This window comes from Lithobates pipiens, unplaced genomic scaffold (assembly GCF_037356315.1).
Source record: "Lithobates pipiens isolate NorthernLeopardFrog02 unplaced genomic scaffold, aLitPip1_a1.2 Scaffold_47, whole genome shotgun sequence".
Lineage (NCBI taxonomy): Eukaryota > Metazoa > Chordata > Amphibia > Anura > Ranidae > Lithobates > Lithobates pipiens.
This window is the reverse complement of record NW_027507871.1, coordinates 946,131-966,105: the sequence shown is the minus strand read 5'-3', so window position 1 is coordinate 966,105 and position 19,975 is coordinate 946,131. Positions and strand designations below refer to the sequence as shown.

The 19,975-nt window shown below is 51.8% G+C and overlaps 1 protein-coding gene and 1 long non-coding RNA gene across 4 annotated transcripts in view; one reads left to right on the top strand and one right to left on the bottom strand.

Moving 5' to 3' along the window:
- Positions 1-19,975, top strand: part of LOC143956923 (uncharacterized) — a 39,116-nt gene that overhangs the window by 12,226 nt on the left and 6,915 nt on the right. The gene's annotated exons all lie outside the window — the stretch shown is intronic.
- LOC143956920 (uncharacterized) lies at positions 4,327-8,988 on the bottom strand. The gene is made up of 5 exons (XM_077467087.1): positions 8,411-8,988; positions 8,019-8,220; positions 6,858-7,052; positions 6,121-6,249; positions 4,327-6,021 (listed from the first exon to the last, which is right to left on the bottom strand). Exons 1-5 carry the CDS (start codon positions 8,443-8,445, stop codon positions 5,233-5,235), a joined length of 1,350 nt encoding a protein of 449 aa, XP_077323213.1. The 5' UTR covers positions 8,446-8,988; the 3' UTR covers positions 4,327-5,232.

The following is a 19,975-nucleotide window of genomic DNA, read 5'->3' as shown; positions in this document are numbered from 1 at the left end:
CCCCTCTCTGCTGTCATCCAGGACCCCCCCTCTCTGCTGTCATCCAGGACCCCCCTCTCTGCTGTCATCCAGGACCCCCCTCTCTGCTGTCATCCAGGACCCCCCTCTCTGCTGTCATCCAGGACCCCCCTCTCTGCTCTCATCCAGGACCCCCCTCTCTGCTCTCATCCAGGACTCCCCCTCTCTGCTCTCATCCAGGACTCCCCCTCTCTGCTCTCATCCAGGACTCCCCCTCTCTGCTCTCATCCAGGACCCCCTCTCTGCTGTCATCCAGGACCCCCCCCTCTCTGCTGTCATCCAGGACCCCCCCTCTCTGCTGTCATCCAGGACCCCCCCTCTCTGCTGTCATCCAGGACCCCCCCTCTCTGCTGTCATCCAGGACCCCCCCTCTCTGCTCTCATCCAGGACCCCCCCTCTCTGCTCTCATCCAGGACCCCCCCTCTCTTCTCTCATCCCAGGACCCCTTTCTGTTCTCATCCCAGGAACCCTCTCTGCTTTAATCCCAGGACCCCCTCTCTGCTCTCATCCCAGGAACCCTCTCTGCTCTCATCTCAGGGCCCCCTCTCTGCTCTCATCTCAGGACCCCCTCTCTGCTCTCATCCCAGGACCCCCCTCTCTGCTCTAATCCCAGGACCCCCCTCTCTGCTCTCATCTTAGGACCCCCTCTCTGCTCTCATCTTAGGACCCCCTCTCTGCTCTCATCTTAGGACCCCCTCTCTGCTCTCATCTTAGGGCCCCCTCTCTGCTCTCATCCCAGGGCCCCCTCTCTGCTCTCATCCCTGGGCCCCCTCTCTGCTCTAATCCCTGGGCCCCCTCTCTGCTCTAATCCCAGGACCCCCTCTCTGCTCTCATCTCAGGACCCCTCTCTGCTCTCATCTCAGGACCCCTCTCTGCTCTCATCTCAGGACCCCCTCTCTGCTCTGATCTCAGGACCCCCTCTCTGCTCTCATCTCAGGACCCCCTCTCTGCTCTGATCCCAGGACCCCCTCTCTGCTCTCATCCCAGGACCCCCTCTCTGCTCTGATCCCAGGACCCCCTCTCTGCTCTGATCCCAGGACCCCCTCTCTGCTCTGATCCCAGGACCCCCTCTCTGCTCTGATCCCAGGACCCCCTCTCTGCTCTCATCCCAGGGCCCCCTTTCTGCTCTCATCCCAGGACCCCCTCTCTGCTCTCATCCCATGGGCCCATCTCTGTCCTTATCTCAGGAGTCCCTCTCTGTCCTCATACCAGGTGTCCCCTAAACACCAACTCTGATAGGAGGCGCAGGACAGTTAGGGATTGTCTACATTCACAGTTTGGGGGTGGTAAAACCTCATAGTTGAGCCCTGTTTTTTTTCTCACCCCCAACCATACCCTTTTCAACTGTAGTGGCCAGGGGTTTACACATGTTGCATTTGCAGCAGGAATTATACACCCTGTCACACTTAGCCGGTGTAGTGCCTGCCAAGTGTAACCCATTTAAGTGAATGCTCTGCAAAAGGCCGTGCAACCTTGTGCAGTACAGCGAAAAAAAGGGTTAAGATTTGTATTGCCTCTTCATCACCTGCTTTAACCACTTGGATCCCACACTAGCATGCTGCAACTTCGTGCATTGCACAAAGTTGCTAGGTGTTTGCAGAGTGGTCCTATTTACTTGAATGGGTCAAAATCACCCACCAAAAGCAACAGGAGGTATAATTCCTGCTGCAGCGTGTGTACATCCTTAAGCCCCGTACACACGAGAGGACTTATGTCCGACAGACTTCCGAAGGAGTTCTGCCGGAGTTCCGACAGAGTTCTGACGGACTTTTCGACTGAGCGGACTTGGCCACACACAATCACACCAAACTCAGACGGATTCGAACGTGATGATGTACGACTGGACTAAAATAAGGAAGTTCATAGCCAGTAGCCAATAGCTGCCCTAGCGTCAGTTTTAGTCCGTCGGAATAGCACACACACGAGCGGATTTTTCGGTAGGAACTGGGTCTGGCGGAAAAATTTGAAGCATGTTTCATTTCTAAAGTCCGTCAGACTTTTGCGAATCAAAAGTCCGTTGCAGCCCCACACACGATCGAATAGTCTGACGGACTCATTCCGTCTGACTTTGGATGTTGAAAAGTCCGCTCGTGTGTACGCGGCATTAGCTGCAGCCACTGTAGCTAAAGGGGGAAGGGACTAATGTATGTAATGTGGGCGCTGTGCAATAAGAAGTTGGTGTTTTCTGTGGTTTGCGTACAGACAGGGACACAGGGGGCCCCATGATCTCCTATTGCCCGGGGGCCCCATAAGTTGTCAGTCCGCACCTGCTGGTCACGGCAATATGGATGAAAATCATTGAGAACAAAGGCATGGGTACCCCGCCCCCAAGCCCATTACCAGTCCCTTTGGGTCTTGTATGGACATTAAGGAGAACCGCGCACCCAAATTATAAAAAGGAAAGGCCTGAGGCCCCCAGGCCCTATATACTCAGAACAGCAGTATACAGGCGGTCCAAACAAGACAGGGACTGTGTAGGTTTGTTATTAAGTAGAATCTGTTTGTAATTTTTAACTGGTACATTTTTAAAGTGTAGCTCCAGCCAAAAAATCTATTTTTAAGCTTTTTGTAAAACATAGGGAAGGGTTATCACCCCTGTATACCGTATATACTCGAGTATAAGCCGAGATTTTCAGCCTCTTTTTTGAGGCTGAAAGTGCCCCCCTCGGCTTATACTCGAGTCATCGCTGTCTGCCCGCTCGATCAGCGTGTCGAGCAGACAGACAGCGGCCATTCTATAATTCAAAAGCCGCGCCTCCGGCTCCGCCTTCGCCTGTGATAGGCGGAACACTGAATTTCCCAGCAGCCTGTGTTCCGCCTATCACGGACATCGTATCATCCTCGTACTACGGACGAGGATGATACGATGTCCGTGATAGGCGGAACACAGGCTGCTGGGAAATTCAGTGTTCCGCCTATCACAGGCGAAGGCGGCGGCGCAGCTTTTGAATTTTACAATGGCCGCCGAGGCGCCGACGAAGAGGGCACGGGACGGAGGCAAGGCATGGCACGGCACGGGACGGGACGGAGGCAAGGCACGGCGGCAAGGCACGGCACGGGACGGAGGCAAGGAGGCAAGGCACGGGACGGAGGCTCGGGACAAAGGCTCGGGACACAGGTAGGCTGGACACACACACACACACACACACACACACACACACACGGATGGAGACACACACACACAGGGATGGATGGATGGATGGAGACACACACACACAGGGATGGATGGATGGAGACACACACACACAGGGATGGATGGATGGATGGATGGAGACACACACACACACAGGGATGGATGGATGGATGGACACACACACACACAGGGATGGATGGACGGACACACAGGGATGGACGGACACACAGGGATGGACGGACACACAGGGATGGACGGACACACACACAGGGATGGACAGGCATGTCTCACCCTCGGCTTATACACGAGTCAATAAGTTTGCCAGTTTTTTGGGGGGTAAATTGGGGGCCTCGGCTTATATTCGGGTCGGCCTATACTCGAGTATATACGGTAATTTGTTTTGCTGTCTGTGCGCACCTGTTCAGAAGATTTCACCTCACTTTCTGTCCCAATGACAATTGGATTGTTAAAATTTGTGTTTTTTTGTGAAACGAGGAACTCTTACAGGAGAGAATTTCCCTTCCTAGGGGTAGATTTCCTCTCACTTCCTGTTGTCTCCTTCTGTTTGAAAGTAGGAGTTGTTTGTAAGTTGGATGTTTGAAAGTAGGGGCCTGCCCTATATACTCAAAATATAAACGCAAAAATGTGGGCCTTAGGTGTTGGTGTTGCCACAACACTGTAATCCCTCACAGTTACTCTGGGTGGGCGCAGGAACGGGCCCTGCTGTGAAATATTAGATCAAGAATTGTAATTACATGCCCCTGAACAGGGGCAGAAAAATTGGGCCTTAGGCACTGGTGCCACAACACTGCAACCCCTTACAGATACTCTAGTTGGGGCGCAGGAATGAGCCCTGCTGCAAAGTATTGCATCAAAAATTGGCCTGTGACCAATTATGGCTCTCTTCGCTGACGGCGCTGTGAGTGGCCAAAGCATGCGGGTCATCGTGCATGCTTGGCCAATCATCAGCCAGCAATGCACTGCGATGACGCAGTGCATTATGGGCCGTGACACGCCGCTCTAATTTGGCACCAACGGACCATAATGTTCGATCTTCCGCTTGAAATGGAAGCTCATCCCTAGTGGTGAAGTATGGGGCAAGATTCCTCACCCTGCTGCCATTCCTCATTATATTTCTTAGAAAAAAGAAGAAAAAAAAACACATACAAAGACAATTAAGGTACGACCAATCTTTATTGGAGATAAATCTATAGATGGAAATGATTGTCGGGCTTCGGAGAACATCGGAGATCAGTGACGGTTGTCCTAGGACTCCTCAAAGGCAGGGCCTTTTTACACTAAGCCTAAACCTTAAGATGATTCAGAGGAAGGCGAAAACCCCCCCGGCCAGATGGGCTCCAAGGGGGGGAAAAATTCCTTCCTGACCCCCTAAGGCGATCGGATAGTCCCTGAATCATCAGTCTAGGGTGCCCAGTTCATCACATATAGAGAAAAAAAACATACATAGAACCATACAGAACATATGTATTGCAGGTATGTATGCAATAAAACACACCTGCCTGCTTGTTCACAATCATATTTGGGGATCATTCAGAATATATGCATTGAGCATCCGCACAGATCAGCGCCCCCACACTGATCAGTGCTTCCGCCCGCCGCACCGATTCCTCATGTTTTCTGTGCCCAGCCCCCTACAGGAGGACTGGTGGTACCCCCTTATTGGTGGCCCTGGTGGTGGTATGTAGACATGCTGTGTATGATGGTATGCATGGTGCTATATACGCAGGTATGTATACAATAAAACACACTTGCATGCTTGTTTACAATCGTTTGGGGCACATTCAGAATATATGCATTGAGCATCTGCACAGATCAGTGCCCCCCCACTGATCAGTGCATCCGCCCGCCGCAACGATTCCTCATGTTTTCTGTGCCCAGCCCCTACAGGAGAACCAGTGGTACCCCCTTATTGGTGGCCCTGATGGTGGTATGTATAGTGGTATGTTTGGTCCTAGGTGGGCATGCTGAGTATGGTGATATGTATGGTTCTATGTATGGTGTAGGGATATCATTGCCAGTGTGCCACAATTATCTCACTCAGTACTGCTTGTGTTACCGTCTCACACCAGGAAAATCTCAGTTGAGGTCAAATCCCTCAGATGGTGGTAACGAGGCTCTGCCCTCGCATGGTAGCGAGGAGGCTCTGCCCTCGCATGGTAGCGAGGAGGCTCTACCTTCTCATGGTAGCGAGGAGGCTCTGCCATCGCATGGTAGCGAGGAGGCTCTGCCTTCGCATGGTAACGAGGAGGCTCTGCCCTCGCAGGGTAGCGAGGAGGCTCTGCCTTTGCATGGTAGCGAGGAGGCTCTGCCCTCGCATGGTAGCGAGGAGGCTCTGCCCTCGCATGGTAGCGAGGAGGCTCTGCCCTCGCATGGTAGCGAGGAGGCTCTGCCCTCGCATGGTAGCGAGGAGGCTCTGCCCTCGCATGGTAGCGAGGAGGCTCTGCCTTTGCATGGTAGCGAGGAGGCTCTGCCCTCGCATGGTAGCGAGGAGGCTCTTTGTTTATCACTACCCTCGGATGATAGTAATGAGGCTCAGCCCTCAAATGTTGGTGACGGGGCTCTCTGATGTCATTGCTTCTTAGATGGTGGTAATGAAGCTCTGCCCTCAAATGGTGGTATTGAGGCTGTATGTTAATGTTATTGCCCCTCGGATGGTGGCGACGAGGCTCTGGGTTGATACTGGTTTTCCAGTGGTGAGTATTAGGCCACTGGCTGCAATTCACATTCTTGCTCAGGTAGGAGAAGCCCTCAAATCTCTTCTGCTGGCATGGAACTATCTGCCTCCCATTGTCTTCATTTTTAATGAATACATCCCCTGGAATTCCTTCCCCCAGGTCTTCCTCATGCATCTGGAAAGAGAAAAAAGTATTTTGTCAATGTTTCTGATCGATAGGGAAATAATCCCTAGAAATCCCCCCATTGTGCTGGGACTCCTCCCGTATACTTACATGTCGATTTGGAAATGGTGGGGGTGAGTTCCCTTTCTCTAGCTCCTTCCAGTCCACCTTGCTGAAGTAGGGGTGTCCTCTTATATCTCTTACTAGACTCATCCGCAGCTCTTGGTCTTTACATAGGAACTGTAAAAAGGAACAAAATATAATAAGATACACTGGAATAACATGAACAATCTATGAACAATGTAATATTTGATTCTGATTCTCTCTATTATTTTGCCTTCTGACCTGCTACTACATCCTGATTGGATTGGATGGTAGCATGGGGCCTTATTTGTGTCATATTAGTTCAGAATAGTTATTAAAGGAAAGAAACATCAGATATTTTGCAATTAAATGTGAATTAGGAATGTATTAAAAAGGAGATTTCTATGAAATCTGCACCTGCCATGATTTTTCTTATGACTCTGGCAGTCCCAGGGGAGTTCTATATGTTGTCTGTGCACGGAATGTCCCCAGAAATTGAATTCAATGTGTGCGATTAGCCCCATCACTATCCAATGGAACCACCCGGACCGTAAATTAAAAAGGGCTGCTTCTTTCCTTATGACAGGGGAAGGCAGATCCTTCCATTAAGCAGTCAGCTTGCTGAAAGTACAGCTATGACCTCCATCGATATGTGATGGTAAGAAGGTGGAACCATGTTTAATAAAATCCTAATAAGATATAATGTATGCAACAGGGATAGAACATTGCCACTTAAAAGGTGTAAAATTTCTATGTATACTTACCATCTCTATGACGTCACGGAGATTCGGGTCTATGATATCTGGATAATGCGGTTCCCTTGTGGTCACGATCTTCACTTCTTCCTCTGCGGACTCGCTGCCGGTCAGAAAGGGATGTCTGCCGAAAGCCATCTTATACACGATTATTCCCAGGGAGAAATAATCAGCCGCTCCGAAGTATGGAGTGTTTTGAAGAACCTGTAGAAACATAAAGAGAAAAAGAAGGATGAGCTGATTGTTGGGTAGAGGACGGAGACGACTCAATGCTGATATATGGGATCTATGAATCCTCCCAGGACTCCTAAAATTGTGCTCAAAAGACCTCAAACCAAGGCGGAGCTTGTGAATATTGGAGGTGGGGCTTTAGGTCTCGCAGAGACACAAAAGGAAATTGGTTGAAATCTTCCAAATTGAGGTAAATTTCACCAGAACAGGTGTGCCCGTTGAAGGTTTCTCCTCCCCTCGTGTTCTGGGGAAATATCTAAAACTCACTTTCTTTCCCAATGACAATGGTCACCAATACAAACCAATGGGGACAAATACCCCTGGAATATTGTTCCAGCCTGGAAACCCACTGAAACCAACCAGGTCACCAGTAAAGAAATTCTTAAAGCGGTTCTTCACCCTAAAGGGGAAGTTCCGCTAATCTGATCCCTCCCCCCCTCCAGTGCCACAATCGGCCCCTTTCAGTGGGGAGGGGGGTGCAGTTACCTGGATAATCCAGGTATCTGCACCCACTTCCGGGCAGACCGCCGCAGATGCCCCCCCCCGTTGTGTTCTGGGAAACACACAGTTCCCAGAGACACAGCGGGGGACCATAAGAGACGCGCAGCGCGACTCGCGCATGCACAGTAGGGAACCAGGCAGTGAAGCTGTAATGCTTCACTTCCCGATTCCCTGACAGAGGATGGCGGCGGGGGCAGCAGCGAGATGAGCGATCGCTCGTCATCTGCCGCCGACATCGCCGGACCCTGGGACAGGTAAGTGTGATTTTTTTAAAAGTCAGCAGCTGCAATATTAGTAGCTGCTGGCTTTTAATATTTTTTTTAGGTGCAGAACCGCTTTAATTTAGTGAAAAATTACCTCCGTTTAGCTTATCTCTATATCCCATTATAACAAATATTACAATTAGGTCTAATATCAGGTGGATAGCAAGTATCTTACCTCTGGCGCCAAGTACCCTGGTGTTCCCGTTTGTCCTCGAATCCTCCTGAACTCCGTGACACCGACCCCTGCCAAGCCGAAATCAGCTATTTTGATGTGCCCGGAGTCATCCAAAAGGATATTTCCAGGCTTGAGGTCTCTGTGGATGATCGTCCTAGAATGCAGAAACTGCAGACCACAGATCATTTCTGCTATGAAGTATCTGATGGGGGAAAGAGATAGAGGAATTAGCATCACAAATCATCACAGAGTAATGAAATCTAAAGATGAAATGACTTCCCCCTGTAATACATAGGGGTATGGATGGACGAGGCTCAGGTGAAGGGGCTGACTACATCACTGGCTGTGGTCAGTCACCCCCGACTCCAGAGTGACCCGTTCATTGATCTTACCTTATGGTGCCCCCAGGAAATGGAGCTCCTGCCATGGCACGATGGAGATCCCCTCTGGTCACACATTCCAGGACAAAGGCGAGATGATTCTGTGTGAACACAAGAGATAAAGTTTACATTATAGACATGCAGGATTTCATTTTGTGGAGGAATAGACAGACACACTTAATTTAGTAAAACCGGGCAGAGGAACTAAGTAGGCCGCCATTACTGGACTGTTCTTATTGCAATGCTACTTCTGTCTGGTCTGGTAAAGAAATTGGAAGGTGAAAAGACTTACCTTTGTCTGGAACGTTCCAAACAGATGTGTAATAAATGGACACTCCCTGGCTACTTTCAGCACGTCACGTTCTAAGAAAACCATCTCACTCTCGTCTTCATTATGAAGTAATTCTCTCTTTTCCACAAGTTTAACCGCCAGCTTCTGGTCAATGGCGGGATGAGAGGCCAAGATCACCTTCCCAAAGGCCCCCTGTCCAAGGACTCCATAACAGGTCATGTGTTCAAAGGAGAGTACACATGACTGGTCCTTGGTGACCACGCTGGATGGTACTTGTGAGGCGATCTCATGGTGTGTGCTGCGGATGGATGGATTGTCTAGGTCACACTCCGGTGGAGTGGACAGGTCCTGGTCGCACTCCGGTGGAGTGGCCACGTCTTGGTCGCACTCCGGTGGAGTCGCCACGTCTTGGTCGCACTCCGGTGGAGTCGCCACGTATTGGTCGCACTCCGGTGGAGCGGACACGTCCGGGTCGCACTCCGGTGGAGCGGACACGTCCGGGTCGCACTCCGGTGGAGCGGACACGTCCGGGTCGCACTCCGGTGGAGCGGACACGTCCTGGTCGCACTCCGGTGGAGCGGACACGTCCGGGTCGCACTCCGGTGGAGCGGACACGTCCGGGTCGCACTCCGGTGGAGCGGACACGTCCTGGTCGCACTCCGGTGGAGCGGACACGTCCGGGTCGCACTCCGGTGGAGTGGACACGAATTGGTCGCACTCCGGTGGAGTGGCCAGGTCCTGGTCGCACTCCGGTGGAGTGGCCAGGTCCTGGTCGCACTCCGGTGGAGTGGACACGTCCTGGTCGCACTCCGGTGGAGTGGACACGTCCTGGTCGCACTCCGGTGGAGTGGACACGTCCTGGTCGCACTCCGGTGGAGTGGACACGTCCTGGTCGCACTCCGGTGGAGTGGACACGTCCTGGTCGCACTCCGGTGGAGTGGCCAGGTCCTGGTCGCACTCCGGTGGAGTGGCCAGGTCCTGGTCGCACTCCGGTGGAGTGGACACGTCCTGGTCGCACTCCGGTGGAGTGGACACGTCCTGGTCGCACTCCGGTGGAGTGGCCAGGTCCTGGTCGCACTCCGGTGGAGTGGCCAGGTCCTGGTCGCACTCCGGTGGAGTGGACACGTCCTGGTCGCACTCCGGTGGAGTGGCCAGGTCCTGGTCGCACTCCGGTGGAGTGGACACGTCCTGGTCGCACTCCGGTGGAGTGGACACGTCCTGGTCGCACTCCGGTGGAGTGGACACGTCCTGGTCGCACTCCGGTGGAGTGGCCAGGTCCTGGTCGCACTCCGGTGGAGTGGACACGTCCGGGTCGCACTCCGGTGGAGTGGACACGTCCTGGTCGCACTCCGGTGGAGTGGCCAGGTCCTGGTCGCACTCCGGTGGAGTGGACACGTCCGGGTCGCACTCCGGTGGAGTGGCCAGGTCCTGGTCGCACTCCGGTGGAGTGGACACGTCCTGGTCGCACTCCGGTGGAGTGGCCAGGTCCTGGTCGCACTCCGGTGGAGTGGACACGTCCTGGTCGCACTCCGGTGGAGTGGACACGTCCTGGTCGCACTCCGGTGGAGTGGACACGTCCTGGTCGCACTCCGGTGGAGTGGCCAGGTCCTGGTCGCACTCCGGTGGAGTGGACACGTCCGGGTCGCACTCCGGTGGAGTGGACACGTCCTGGTCGCACTCCGGTGGAGTGGCCAGGTCCTGGTCGCACTCCGGTGGAGTGGACACGTCCGGGTCGCACTCCGGTGGAGTGGACACGTCCTGGTCGCACTCCGGTGGAGTGGACACGTCCTGGTCGCACTCCGGTGGAGTGGACACGTCCTGGTCGCACTCCGGTGGAGTGGACACGTCCGGGTTGCACTGTGGTGTGCAGTCAATACCGCGTACACCTACAATAAAAAAAGAGAGGAATTAGATTTAGCACCTTCACCTACATTTCATATATTTTTCTTTGTAGAACATCAAATTATGGAGAGAAGAGATGAAAACGCTGGTGCCAGAGACCATGAATAAACTCTACAGGACAGGGACACAAGGAGGACTAATGTACTTTGTATAAAAATGCTGGTTGCCTGCCACTCATCCCGACCCACTGGCTGGCAATAATGGCATGAAAAATCAGAGGGGCTGGTTGTACCCAGCCCGTAATCCGCCTGCCCATACATGGTTAGAATCTTGGCTGGTCCTTGCTTAGCCGGGTGAGATTGGAAATGTCTATGGCCGGCTTTAGGAGCGCAGACACTTCTAATGACAGCACTTGGGGTAAAGGCATAGTGCATATTAAAATGCTGATGGATAATGAATTAGTGCGGTTTTATTTGTGTTGGTTTTGTCCGTCTGTCTGGCCTTGTTTACAAGGGTGATGAGGCCCATATAACATGAACGGGACGTTTCTACAACATCTGTATCTTCCAGGTGCTGCATGCAGGCAGTCCATTGACAATGAGTAGAACGCACAGCTGCACGCACGCAGCCACTTCTCCTAATATGACATGCACTGTCTGCATTCAGGGCCATTCGCCCACACCCAGGACCGCTGCTAGAAATCAGCTTACATGACTGGGCCCCCTACCACCTATAAGAGCCAGGGCCTGAGCCTGCGCCCCCCCACATCACATTCAGCCAGCAGAGGAAAAGGAGGTGGTGTGCTCTGTGAAGAAATGAGGGGGTGACAACATTTTCCTAACAGTGTAAGGGGCATAAAACCTGCACAGCACACAGCCATCTCATATGTGTAGAAAATGCTGTCATGTTTAACCCCTTGCTTACCGGCCACTTAAACCCCCCTCCCCCTCCTATCCACACCAATCCTCAGCTTTCAGCGCTGTCGCACTTTGAGTGACAATTACACGGTCATACAACACTGTACCCAAATGACATTTGTATCATTTGTTCCCCCAAATAGAGATTTCCTTTGGTGGTATTTCATCTCCTCAGCGGTTTTTATTTTTTTTAAATATAAAAAGACCGAATTAAAACCATATTTTTTTACATTTTTGTTAAATGTTATAACGGGTAATTTTTGTCTGTCATTGATGTACGCTGACGAGGTGGCACTGATGGGCACCGATGGGTGGCAGTGATGGGCACTGATCAGTTACACTGATAGGCAGCACTTCTAGGTGTCAATGATTAGCACCACTGGTGGGCATCGATAGGTGGCACTGGTGGGCATTGATAGGTGGCATTGGTGGGCATTGATAGGTGGCACTGGTGGGCATCGATAGGGGGCACTGGTGGGCATCGATAGGTGGCACTGGTGGGCATCGATAGGTGGCACTGGTGGGCATTGATAAGTGGCACTTTTGGGCATTGATAGGTGGCACTTGGCATTGATAGGTGGCACTGGTGGGCATCGATAGGTGGCACTGGTGGGCATCGATAGGTGGCACTAGTGGGCATCGATAGGTGGCACTGGTGGGCACTGTTACTCTATAAATGAGGCATAATCGCCTCTTCCTTTTCGGGGTCGATGTCCCTTTAAGATGAGCCGGTGATCGGCTTTGTTCTTCTCCTGTTTACATCATGTGATGAGCCGTCATTGGCTGATAACTGATCACATGATAAGGGGTCGGGATTGGCCCCGTACTTGGATTGGTGGTCACCTGAGTCTCAGTGACTCGGTGATCACGGCGCCCTCCGCAGGGAGCGTGCACAGGGGGATGTCATATGACGGTCTCCCGGGAATTCACATCCGCGCTGTTCCCGTCATTTGCCCATAGCGCGGATGTCAGGGGGTTAAACAGGTGGTGAGGAGGCAATATAACACCTTCTTGCCTCCTGTCAAATACCCTCTGAAGAGGATTGCTGTTCAGAGGGCACAACATGTTTAAATGAGCCCTAAGGCAGTTCAGACAATCCGTTATTCTTTGTCCATTCAGTAGGGAACAGGAGGGACTATTTCATGTTTTCTTTGGGGCACTGCTAAGTAATCTTCTGGTTTTCAACAAGTACAAAATCCCGGGGAGACGGTGCCAATAAGAGATCTATAACCGTCCATCTGCGTGTGTATGGACCTCCCAGTAGTGTGCAGACGTGGATTGTTGGGGATGAAAACAAAAGATTGACATACATGACTACAGAAGTGCAATCACAATGAGACCATCAAAGAGACAGCGGGGGAGGGATCTAGGTCCCATGTGGGATGGTCATGGGGGGGGCGGCATTATCCGCACTGTCCATAGGGGGAGCGGCATTGTCCGCACTGCCCATGGGGGGAGCGGCATTGTCTGCACTGTCCATGGGGGGTGGCATTGTCCGCACTGCCCATGGGGGGTGGCATTGTCCGCACTGCCCATGGGGGGTGGCATTATCCGCACTGCCCATGGGGGGTGGCATTATCCGCACTGCCCTTTGGGGGACAGCATTATCCACACTGTCCATGGGGGGGCGGCATTGTCCGCACTGCCCATGGGGGAGTGGCATTGTCCGCACTGCGCATGGTGGGGGGCGGCATTATCCACACTGCCCTTTGGGGGATGGCATTGTCCGCACTGCCCATGGGGGGGCGGCATTATCCGCACTGCCCATGGGGGGTGGCATTGTCCGTAACTGCCCATGGGGGGCCGCCAGAGGCGGCTCTCTAATTAGGCAAATTAGGCGATCGCCTTAGGCCTCGCAACTCATAGGGGCCCCTCGATCGCCTAATTTGCCTGACCGGTGCGTGTGAGTGGCAGCGAATATCTCCCGTCAGTGTCCCCAAACTAGCGGGATGAGCGAGGCTCAGCAAGCAACTACTGAACACAGTGACAACGCTGCTAGTGCTATGTGACCAGCGCCGCGCTCTCTGCCTCAGGCTCTGCACTCTCCAGCGCCCCCTCTCTGTGTCCTCGAGGCTCCAGCGCTGCCTGAGGACAGATTATAGAGGCGGAGCTGGCGGCCTCTGCTGAACCCAAGAGGGATGGATGAAAGCACGGACATGCAGGAGTTCCTTTTGTCGGGTGTGGAGGGAGGTGAGCTGACAAGTTTATGGGGGCACTTGTGACTTGTATGCAGGGACTAGAGATGGATGAGGGAGGGGGCGGTGAGAGCCGTGTCTGCAGCACAGTGGACCCCCATACTAACCCCCCATACACTCTGCACCCCTCTCATATACATACTACCCCCCATACACTCTGCACCCCTCTCATGTACATACTACCCCCCATACACTCTGCACCCCTCTCATGTACATACTACCCCCATACACTCTGCACCCCTCCCATGTCATACTACCCCCATACTACCCCCCCATACACTCTACACCCCTCTCATATACATACTACTCCCCCCATATACTCTGCACCCCTCTCATATACATACTACCCCCCCATACACTCTGCACCCCTCTCATATACATACTACCCCTCATACAATCTGCACCCCTCTCATATACATACTACCCCCCATACACTCTGCACCCCTCTCATATACATACTACCCCCCCATACACTCTGCACCCCTCTCATATACATACTACCCCCCATACACTCTGCACCCCTCTCATATACATACTACCCCCCCCCATATACTCTGCACCCCTCTCATATACATACTACCCCCCCATACACTCTGCACCCCTCTCATATACATACTACCCCCCCGTACACTCTGCACTCCTCTCGTGTACATACTACCCCCCATACACTCCTCACCCCTCTCATATACATACTACCCCCCATACACTCTGCACCCCTCTCATATACATACTACCCCCCATACACTCCTCACCCCTCTCATATACATACTACCCCCCCATACACTCTGCACCCCTCTCATATACATACTACCCCCCATACACTCTGCACCCCTCTCATATACAGTCTCCCCCCATACACTCTGCACTCCTCCCATATACATACCACCCCCACATAGACTCTGCACTCCTCTCATGTACATACTACCCTCTGCCATACCCTCCATTTTCCTCTACTACACATGTTTACCACCATTGTACCGTGCCATCATAATAGCATCATGGACAAAGTAATGCCCTGGGGCCCCTACTAGGAAGATGGTGACCTGTGGCATACACAGAGCACCGCAGAAAACAGTGAGTGAGGCTAAATTATGCTACATATTGGGCATGACTTTTTGGTCTGATTAGAAATTTTTGTATAATTTTATTTATTTTTCTTACAATTTTTTTAAAACCCAAAATGTTGTTTTTTGGTGAGTTTTTTGGTTTCTTTGGTGAAATATCAGGGGTCTAAACAGACCCCTGAAGTCTCACTTTTGACACAGAGAAAGGGACTGAGGAGAGATATTCCCCAGTCCTTTTCTCTGTAGCCTCAGCTTCACTGCAAATGAATGAACAGGAGACAAAGTCTCCTATTAATTCATAAACCGAAGCAGAGAAAACACAGCTTACTATGCTTCAGTTATGATTGAACACGGTGAGTGATCAGTACCGATCACCCATTGTGTTCATTTAGAAAAGTAAGGGCTGGTAAATGACATATTTACCAGCCCCTTTATCTGAAGATCCCCCAGTCAGCGGGAGAGAAGAGGAGGGAAGCCAGCAGCGCTGTGGGGGGGGGGGGGTTATTGCTTTAATTATTACAAAGCCTAGAGCCGCCTCTGGGGGCAGAATTATCTGCACTGCCCATGGGGGGGGGCATTATCCGCACTGCCCATGGGGAGGTGGCATTGGGGGCACTGAACCAATTGGCACCTTTGTTTTGTTTTTTGTGGGTTTACATCCACTTTAAATATTGCTTATAAATGTGTGTTTATTAGGATTGTACAATAAGTACATGGGTTGTGTGTATGTCAGGGGTTCACAAATTTGCTTTGAATTTAGGAGCCAGTTTTTGTTTTTTTAGAGTGGTATGGATTGTCAGCTCCCGGGGTAAGGCCACTCATTTTCACCCCCTATCCCTAACTCACAATGGAGCACCCAGTCAATAACTCCATTGAAACGCTGTTACATCAGGGTTATGGGCTGACCAGAAAGAGAGTAAGGCTGGCAACAGATGGAACTGGCTGGCACTGGCAGGTACGTGGAACTGCCAGATGGCATTGGCAGGTGACACTGGTTTGGCACTGGCAGGTGGCACTATTGGCACTGGCAGGTGGCACTATTGGCACTGGCACTGATTGGCAGGTGGCACTGGTTTGGAAGTGGCAGGTGGCCCTGGTTGGTGATGGCAGGTGGCCCTGGTTGGCGGTGGCACTAGTTGTCACTGGCAGATGGCACTGATTGGTGGTGGCACTGGTTTGTGTTGGCAGGTGGCACTGGTTGGCGGTGGCACTAGTTGGCACTGATTGGCGGTGGCACTGATTGGTAGTGGCAGGTGGCACTGGCAGGCACGTGGAACTGCCAGATGGCATTGGCAGGTGACACTGGTTGGCATTGGCAGGTGACACTGGTTTGGAACTGGTAGGTGTCACTGATTGGCGGTGACACTGGTTTGTGGTTGCAGGTGGCACTGATTGGCCGTGGCACTGGTTGGCACTGATTGGCGGTGGCACTGGCAGATGCCACTGGTTGGCGCTGGCAGGTGGCACTGGCAGGTTTTACACGGAGCACTCTGTTACTGAAATGTAACAGAGGAGCTGTCAGAATTGAGCTTAAAGCGGAGCTCCACCCTAAAGTGGACCTTCTGCTCATTGGAACCCTCCCCCCCTCCGGCGCCACAATTGGCACCTTTCAGGGGGGAGGGGGGTGCAGGTACCTGTACAGTACAGGTATCTGCATCACTTCCGGCGTAGATTCTGCAGAATCCACGCCCCTTTCCGCAGAATCTACGCCCCTTTCCGAAGGTCCCCCGCTGCCTGCTGGGAAACACACGGATCCCAGAGACAGCGGGGACCATCCTTATTGCGCAGAGCGACTCGCGCATGCGCAGTAGGGAACCGGGAAATGAAGCCGAAAGGCTCCACTTCCTGATTCCCATACCCAAGATGGCGGCGGCAGCACCCGAGAGACGATCGAGAGATCGGCTTCGGGTGCCGACATCGCGGGGGCGCTGGGCGGGTAAGTGTCATTGTTTTAAAAGTCAGCAGCTGCAGTATTTGTAGCTGCTGACTTAAAAAAAAAAAAAAATGGCGGACTCCCGCTTTAATGTCGGAATGGGCGGGACCCGGCCGGGGTGTGAAGCTGACAAGTAACAGAGAGGCGGTGTAGTGTCATATTTTGCTCCCCATCATAGAATGTTCCGGAAGTGGCGCTGCGGCCAGAAATTTAGCACTGCGCATGCGCCATGCGTTCCAAACACTTGCGCCATGCGTTCCAAATGATTTGCCACAATGCAGACCAGTGAAACCGTCAGATAATGTCAGAGAAGTGAGGGGAGGTAATCCCCTCCCTGAGCCACAGTTACCCGCTCTCTCTCCGCCGCTCTCCGCTCTGTCTAAAGTTAATGTCACGATTACCTCCCCTCACTCCCGTGACATTATCTGACGCTTTCACTCAACTACATTGTCGGAAATCCTCTGGAACGCATGGTGCAAGCATTTGGAACGCATCGCGCATGCGCAGTGCAAAATTTCCGGCCGCAACGTCCCTTCCGGAGCGTTCTATGATGGGGAGCAAAATATGACACAACAGCGGATATGTCAGCTTTGGTCTTGAGTCGGGGTGGGCGGGCCCCGGCTGTGTGGGCGGGACTCAGTAGCTATCAAACACCGGCCAACGATTGGGCTGCTTAAGAAAAGAGGCGCGGCCACATACACGTAGCGGCCCGCCCAGATTCCATTGGCTGGTGTTTGATAGCTGCTGGGTCCCGCCCACCCCGGCCGGGTCCCGCCCACCCCGGACGGTTCCCTCCCACCCCGGACGGTTCCCGCCCACCCCGGCCGGTTCCCTCCCACACAGACATCAAGCTGAAATCTCTCCTTTGCTTGTCAGTGTCACACACAGTGCGCAGCCGCAGAGTGTGGAGGAGGGGGGAGGGGGTCAGTCATTGTTAATAGTGATAGTGAGTGGGCTGGTGGCAGCTTAGGCGCCAGGTTGTGATTTCTGGTGGCATTGGTGACCTGGCGCCTGGGGTTTGTGGAGCCCTGGTGTATGTCTTGTGTTGATTGTAACTAAAAAATGTCATAAAAAAGGACTTGATTTAAAAAATATGAAAAAAAACATTTGTACCTATGGGAATGTGACCCCAAAACATTTTTTTGAAAAAAAAAAAACAAATTATGAAAAAAAAAATTTTTTTTGAAAAAAAAAAAATTTTTTTTTGAAAAAAAAAATATGAAGAAAATAATATACTTTGAAAAAAAAAAGTGAAAAAAAATTTTTGGGGAAAAAAAAAAAAAAAAATAATTTATAAAAAAAAATCTTTGAATAAAAACACTTACCAATCTCAGTGTCTGTATCCCGGTGATGTTTATTGGCTTTACAGCCGGAACCGAAACATCGAACGACGGCTCTGAAACAGCCGCGCACAAACGCTCGGGTCCTCTTCAGCTTGGAGGGCTTTTTGGTTGGGGTATCTGCAGGCTGGTCACTGACACCTCCTACCATGGCCCTTCCTTTGCTGGGTTTCTCTTTGATGTTTTTCAGAGAAACAATCTGATTACATTTAAATCGGTTCATTATTAAGAATAAAGAAACTCGCTTTAAATGTATGACAACAAATATTGCAATGAAATTGAATTGACCGAAATCAAATCCAATAATATCACAAGGTATCTCTCAGGAGAGATAAAAGCCAACCTCACTTGTCAGTGGACAGTCAACTTCTGATGAATTCTGCCCCAGCGTCTGAATATATAGGGGGACTCAGCCAATGAAATCACAGCGACTTTGGCTCAGCCAATCACAGCGACTTTGGCTCAGCCAATCACAGCGACTTTGGCTCAGCCAATCACAGTGACTTTGGCTCAGCCAATCACAGTGACTTTGGCTCAGCCAATGAAATCACAGTGCAGTCATGTGACTTTTTTTTTTTTTTGAAAAATTAACTGACGATTTTTCTTAAAGGAGCCAGTATACGGATGTAATAGGGATATACGGCTCCTGGAAGAACATGTTATTGTGAATGAGATTTAACCCTTACAGTCCCATGGCTGAAATAAAGATCTCTATTCTTATGATAACATTGTGAATGGAGCCTTAGAAATCCTCTCCGCACATCAAATCTTTTCATTTCTTTTATTTTATCATTATTACACACCAATTATTTCTCCATGAGGGGGGGAGGGGTGATGAGCCTCACGCTGCTCCCCGGGGCCGCCCGCCGTGTGAAGATCCGTACCGCGCTCTACCAACCAATCACAATTGATAACGGAAGTGACGTTCAGTCGCAGCCATCTTACTATACCCCACACTCCTCTATAGTAAGCATACACTGAGAAGGCGGACATCTTGTTACACCCACCGGAGTTTGATGCATAAATAGAGTATTTAGAAATCGGAATGTTTGGATGTTACATTTTAAAAGCCGCGGCAAACCTGCCCACCTCACACGTTTGCTAATGTGACAGAAAACTCTGAGTTCAGTCCGTGGGATTTCACCATATAACCTCCGATTTGTGTTTTATAAAAAGTGTAAAATGCAAAACTCCGGCGGGTGTAACAAGATGTCCGCCTTCCCCCCCCCCTTCTCGGTCTATCCTCACAGTGGAGGAGTGCCTGGTGTAGCAAGATGGCGGCGACGGATCGTCACTTCCGTTACTAATTCTGAGGGGTTGCGGAATCTGACGGAACACCGGAGCCAGCGCTGCAGCGGTCAGTCCGCCCGATATTTTGTATGACCCTTCGTCTCTCAGCTCCTCCCCTATCACACAGGCTCCACCCTCCTCGCACTCATCTCCGTGGTAACCGTACACTGCAGGGGGAGGAGATAAGAGACACAGCCCCACCCCTCATTCCTCCTCTCTGTTTACTAATATGCAGGCGTCCAATCAGCGGCGGGACAAGTGACCAGCAAGGAAGGTGGGGCCGGTAGCCGAAGGGGCGGGGCAGGGATTGAAACGCGGCACTGATGGGCACATATTGGGACCGATGTTCCTGTAACAGAAGCTGGTTACTGGCTGCTTTATTTTCTCCTTCCGCTGATTGTGAGAATAAAAAAGCAGATAATCGGCTTCTGTTTACTTCTGTGATCAGCTGTTGGCTGAGAGCTGATCATGTGATAAAGTGCCGCAGCGATTGGCTCTTTACCCTGTTCTGTGATCAGCTGAGTGGGAAGAACTCGATGATTGGAGAGCGCGCCGCAGGGGGCACGTGAGCGGCACCATCACGGGAGGACATCTGTGGTCTCCCTCCCACCACCGGAAGGCCGCGCTGTAACAGTCTTTCTATAGCGCCGGTGGAAAGTAGTTAACGGCTTGCCGACCAGCCGCCGCGGTTGTACTGCGGAAAC

Coding starts and splice junctions, on each gene's coding strand:
- LOC143956920 (XM_077467087.1), bottom strand. CDS start 8,445: ATGGCAGGAGCTCCATTTCCTGGGGGCACCATAAG. Junction 8,221..8,410: donor TTTCCTGGGGGCACCATAAG/GTAAGATCAATG, acceptor TTCCCCCATCAG/ATACTTCATAGCAGAAATGA. Junction 7,053..8,018: donor CAGGGTACTTGGCGCCAGAG/GTAAGATACTTG, acceptor ATGTTTCTACAG/GTTCTTCAAAACACTCCATA.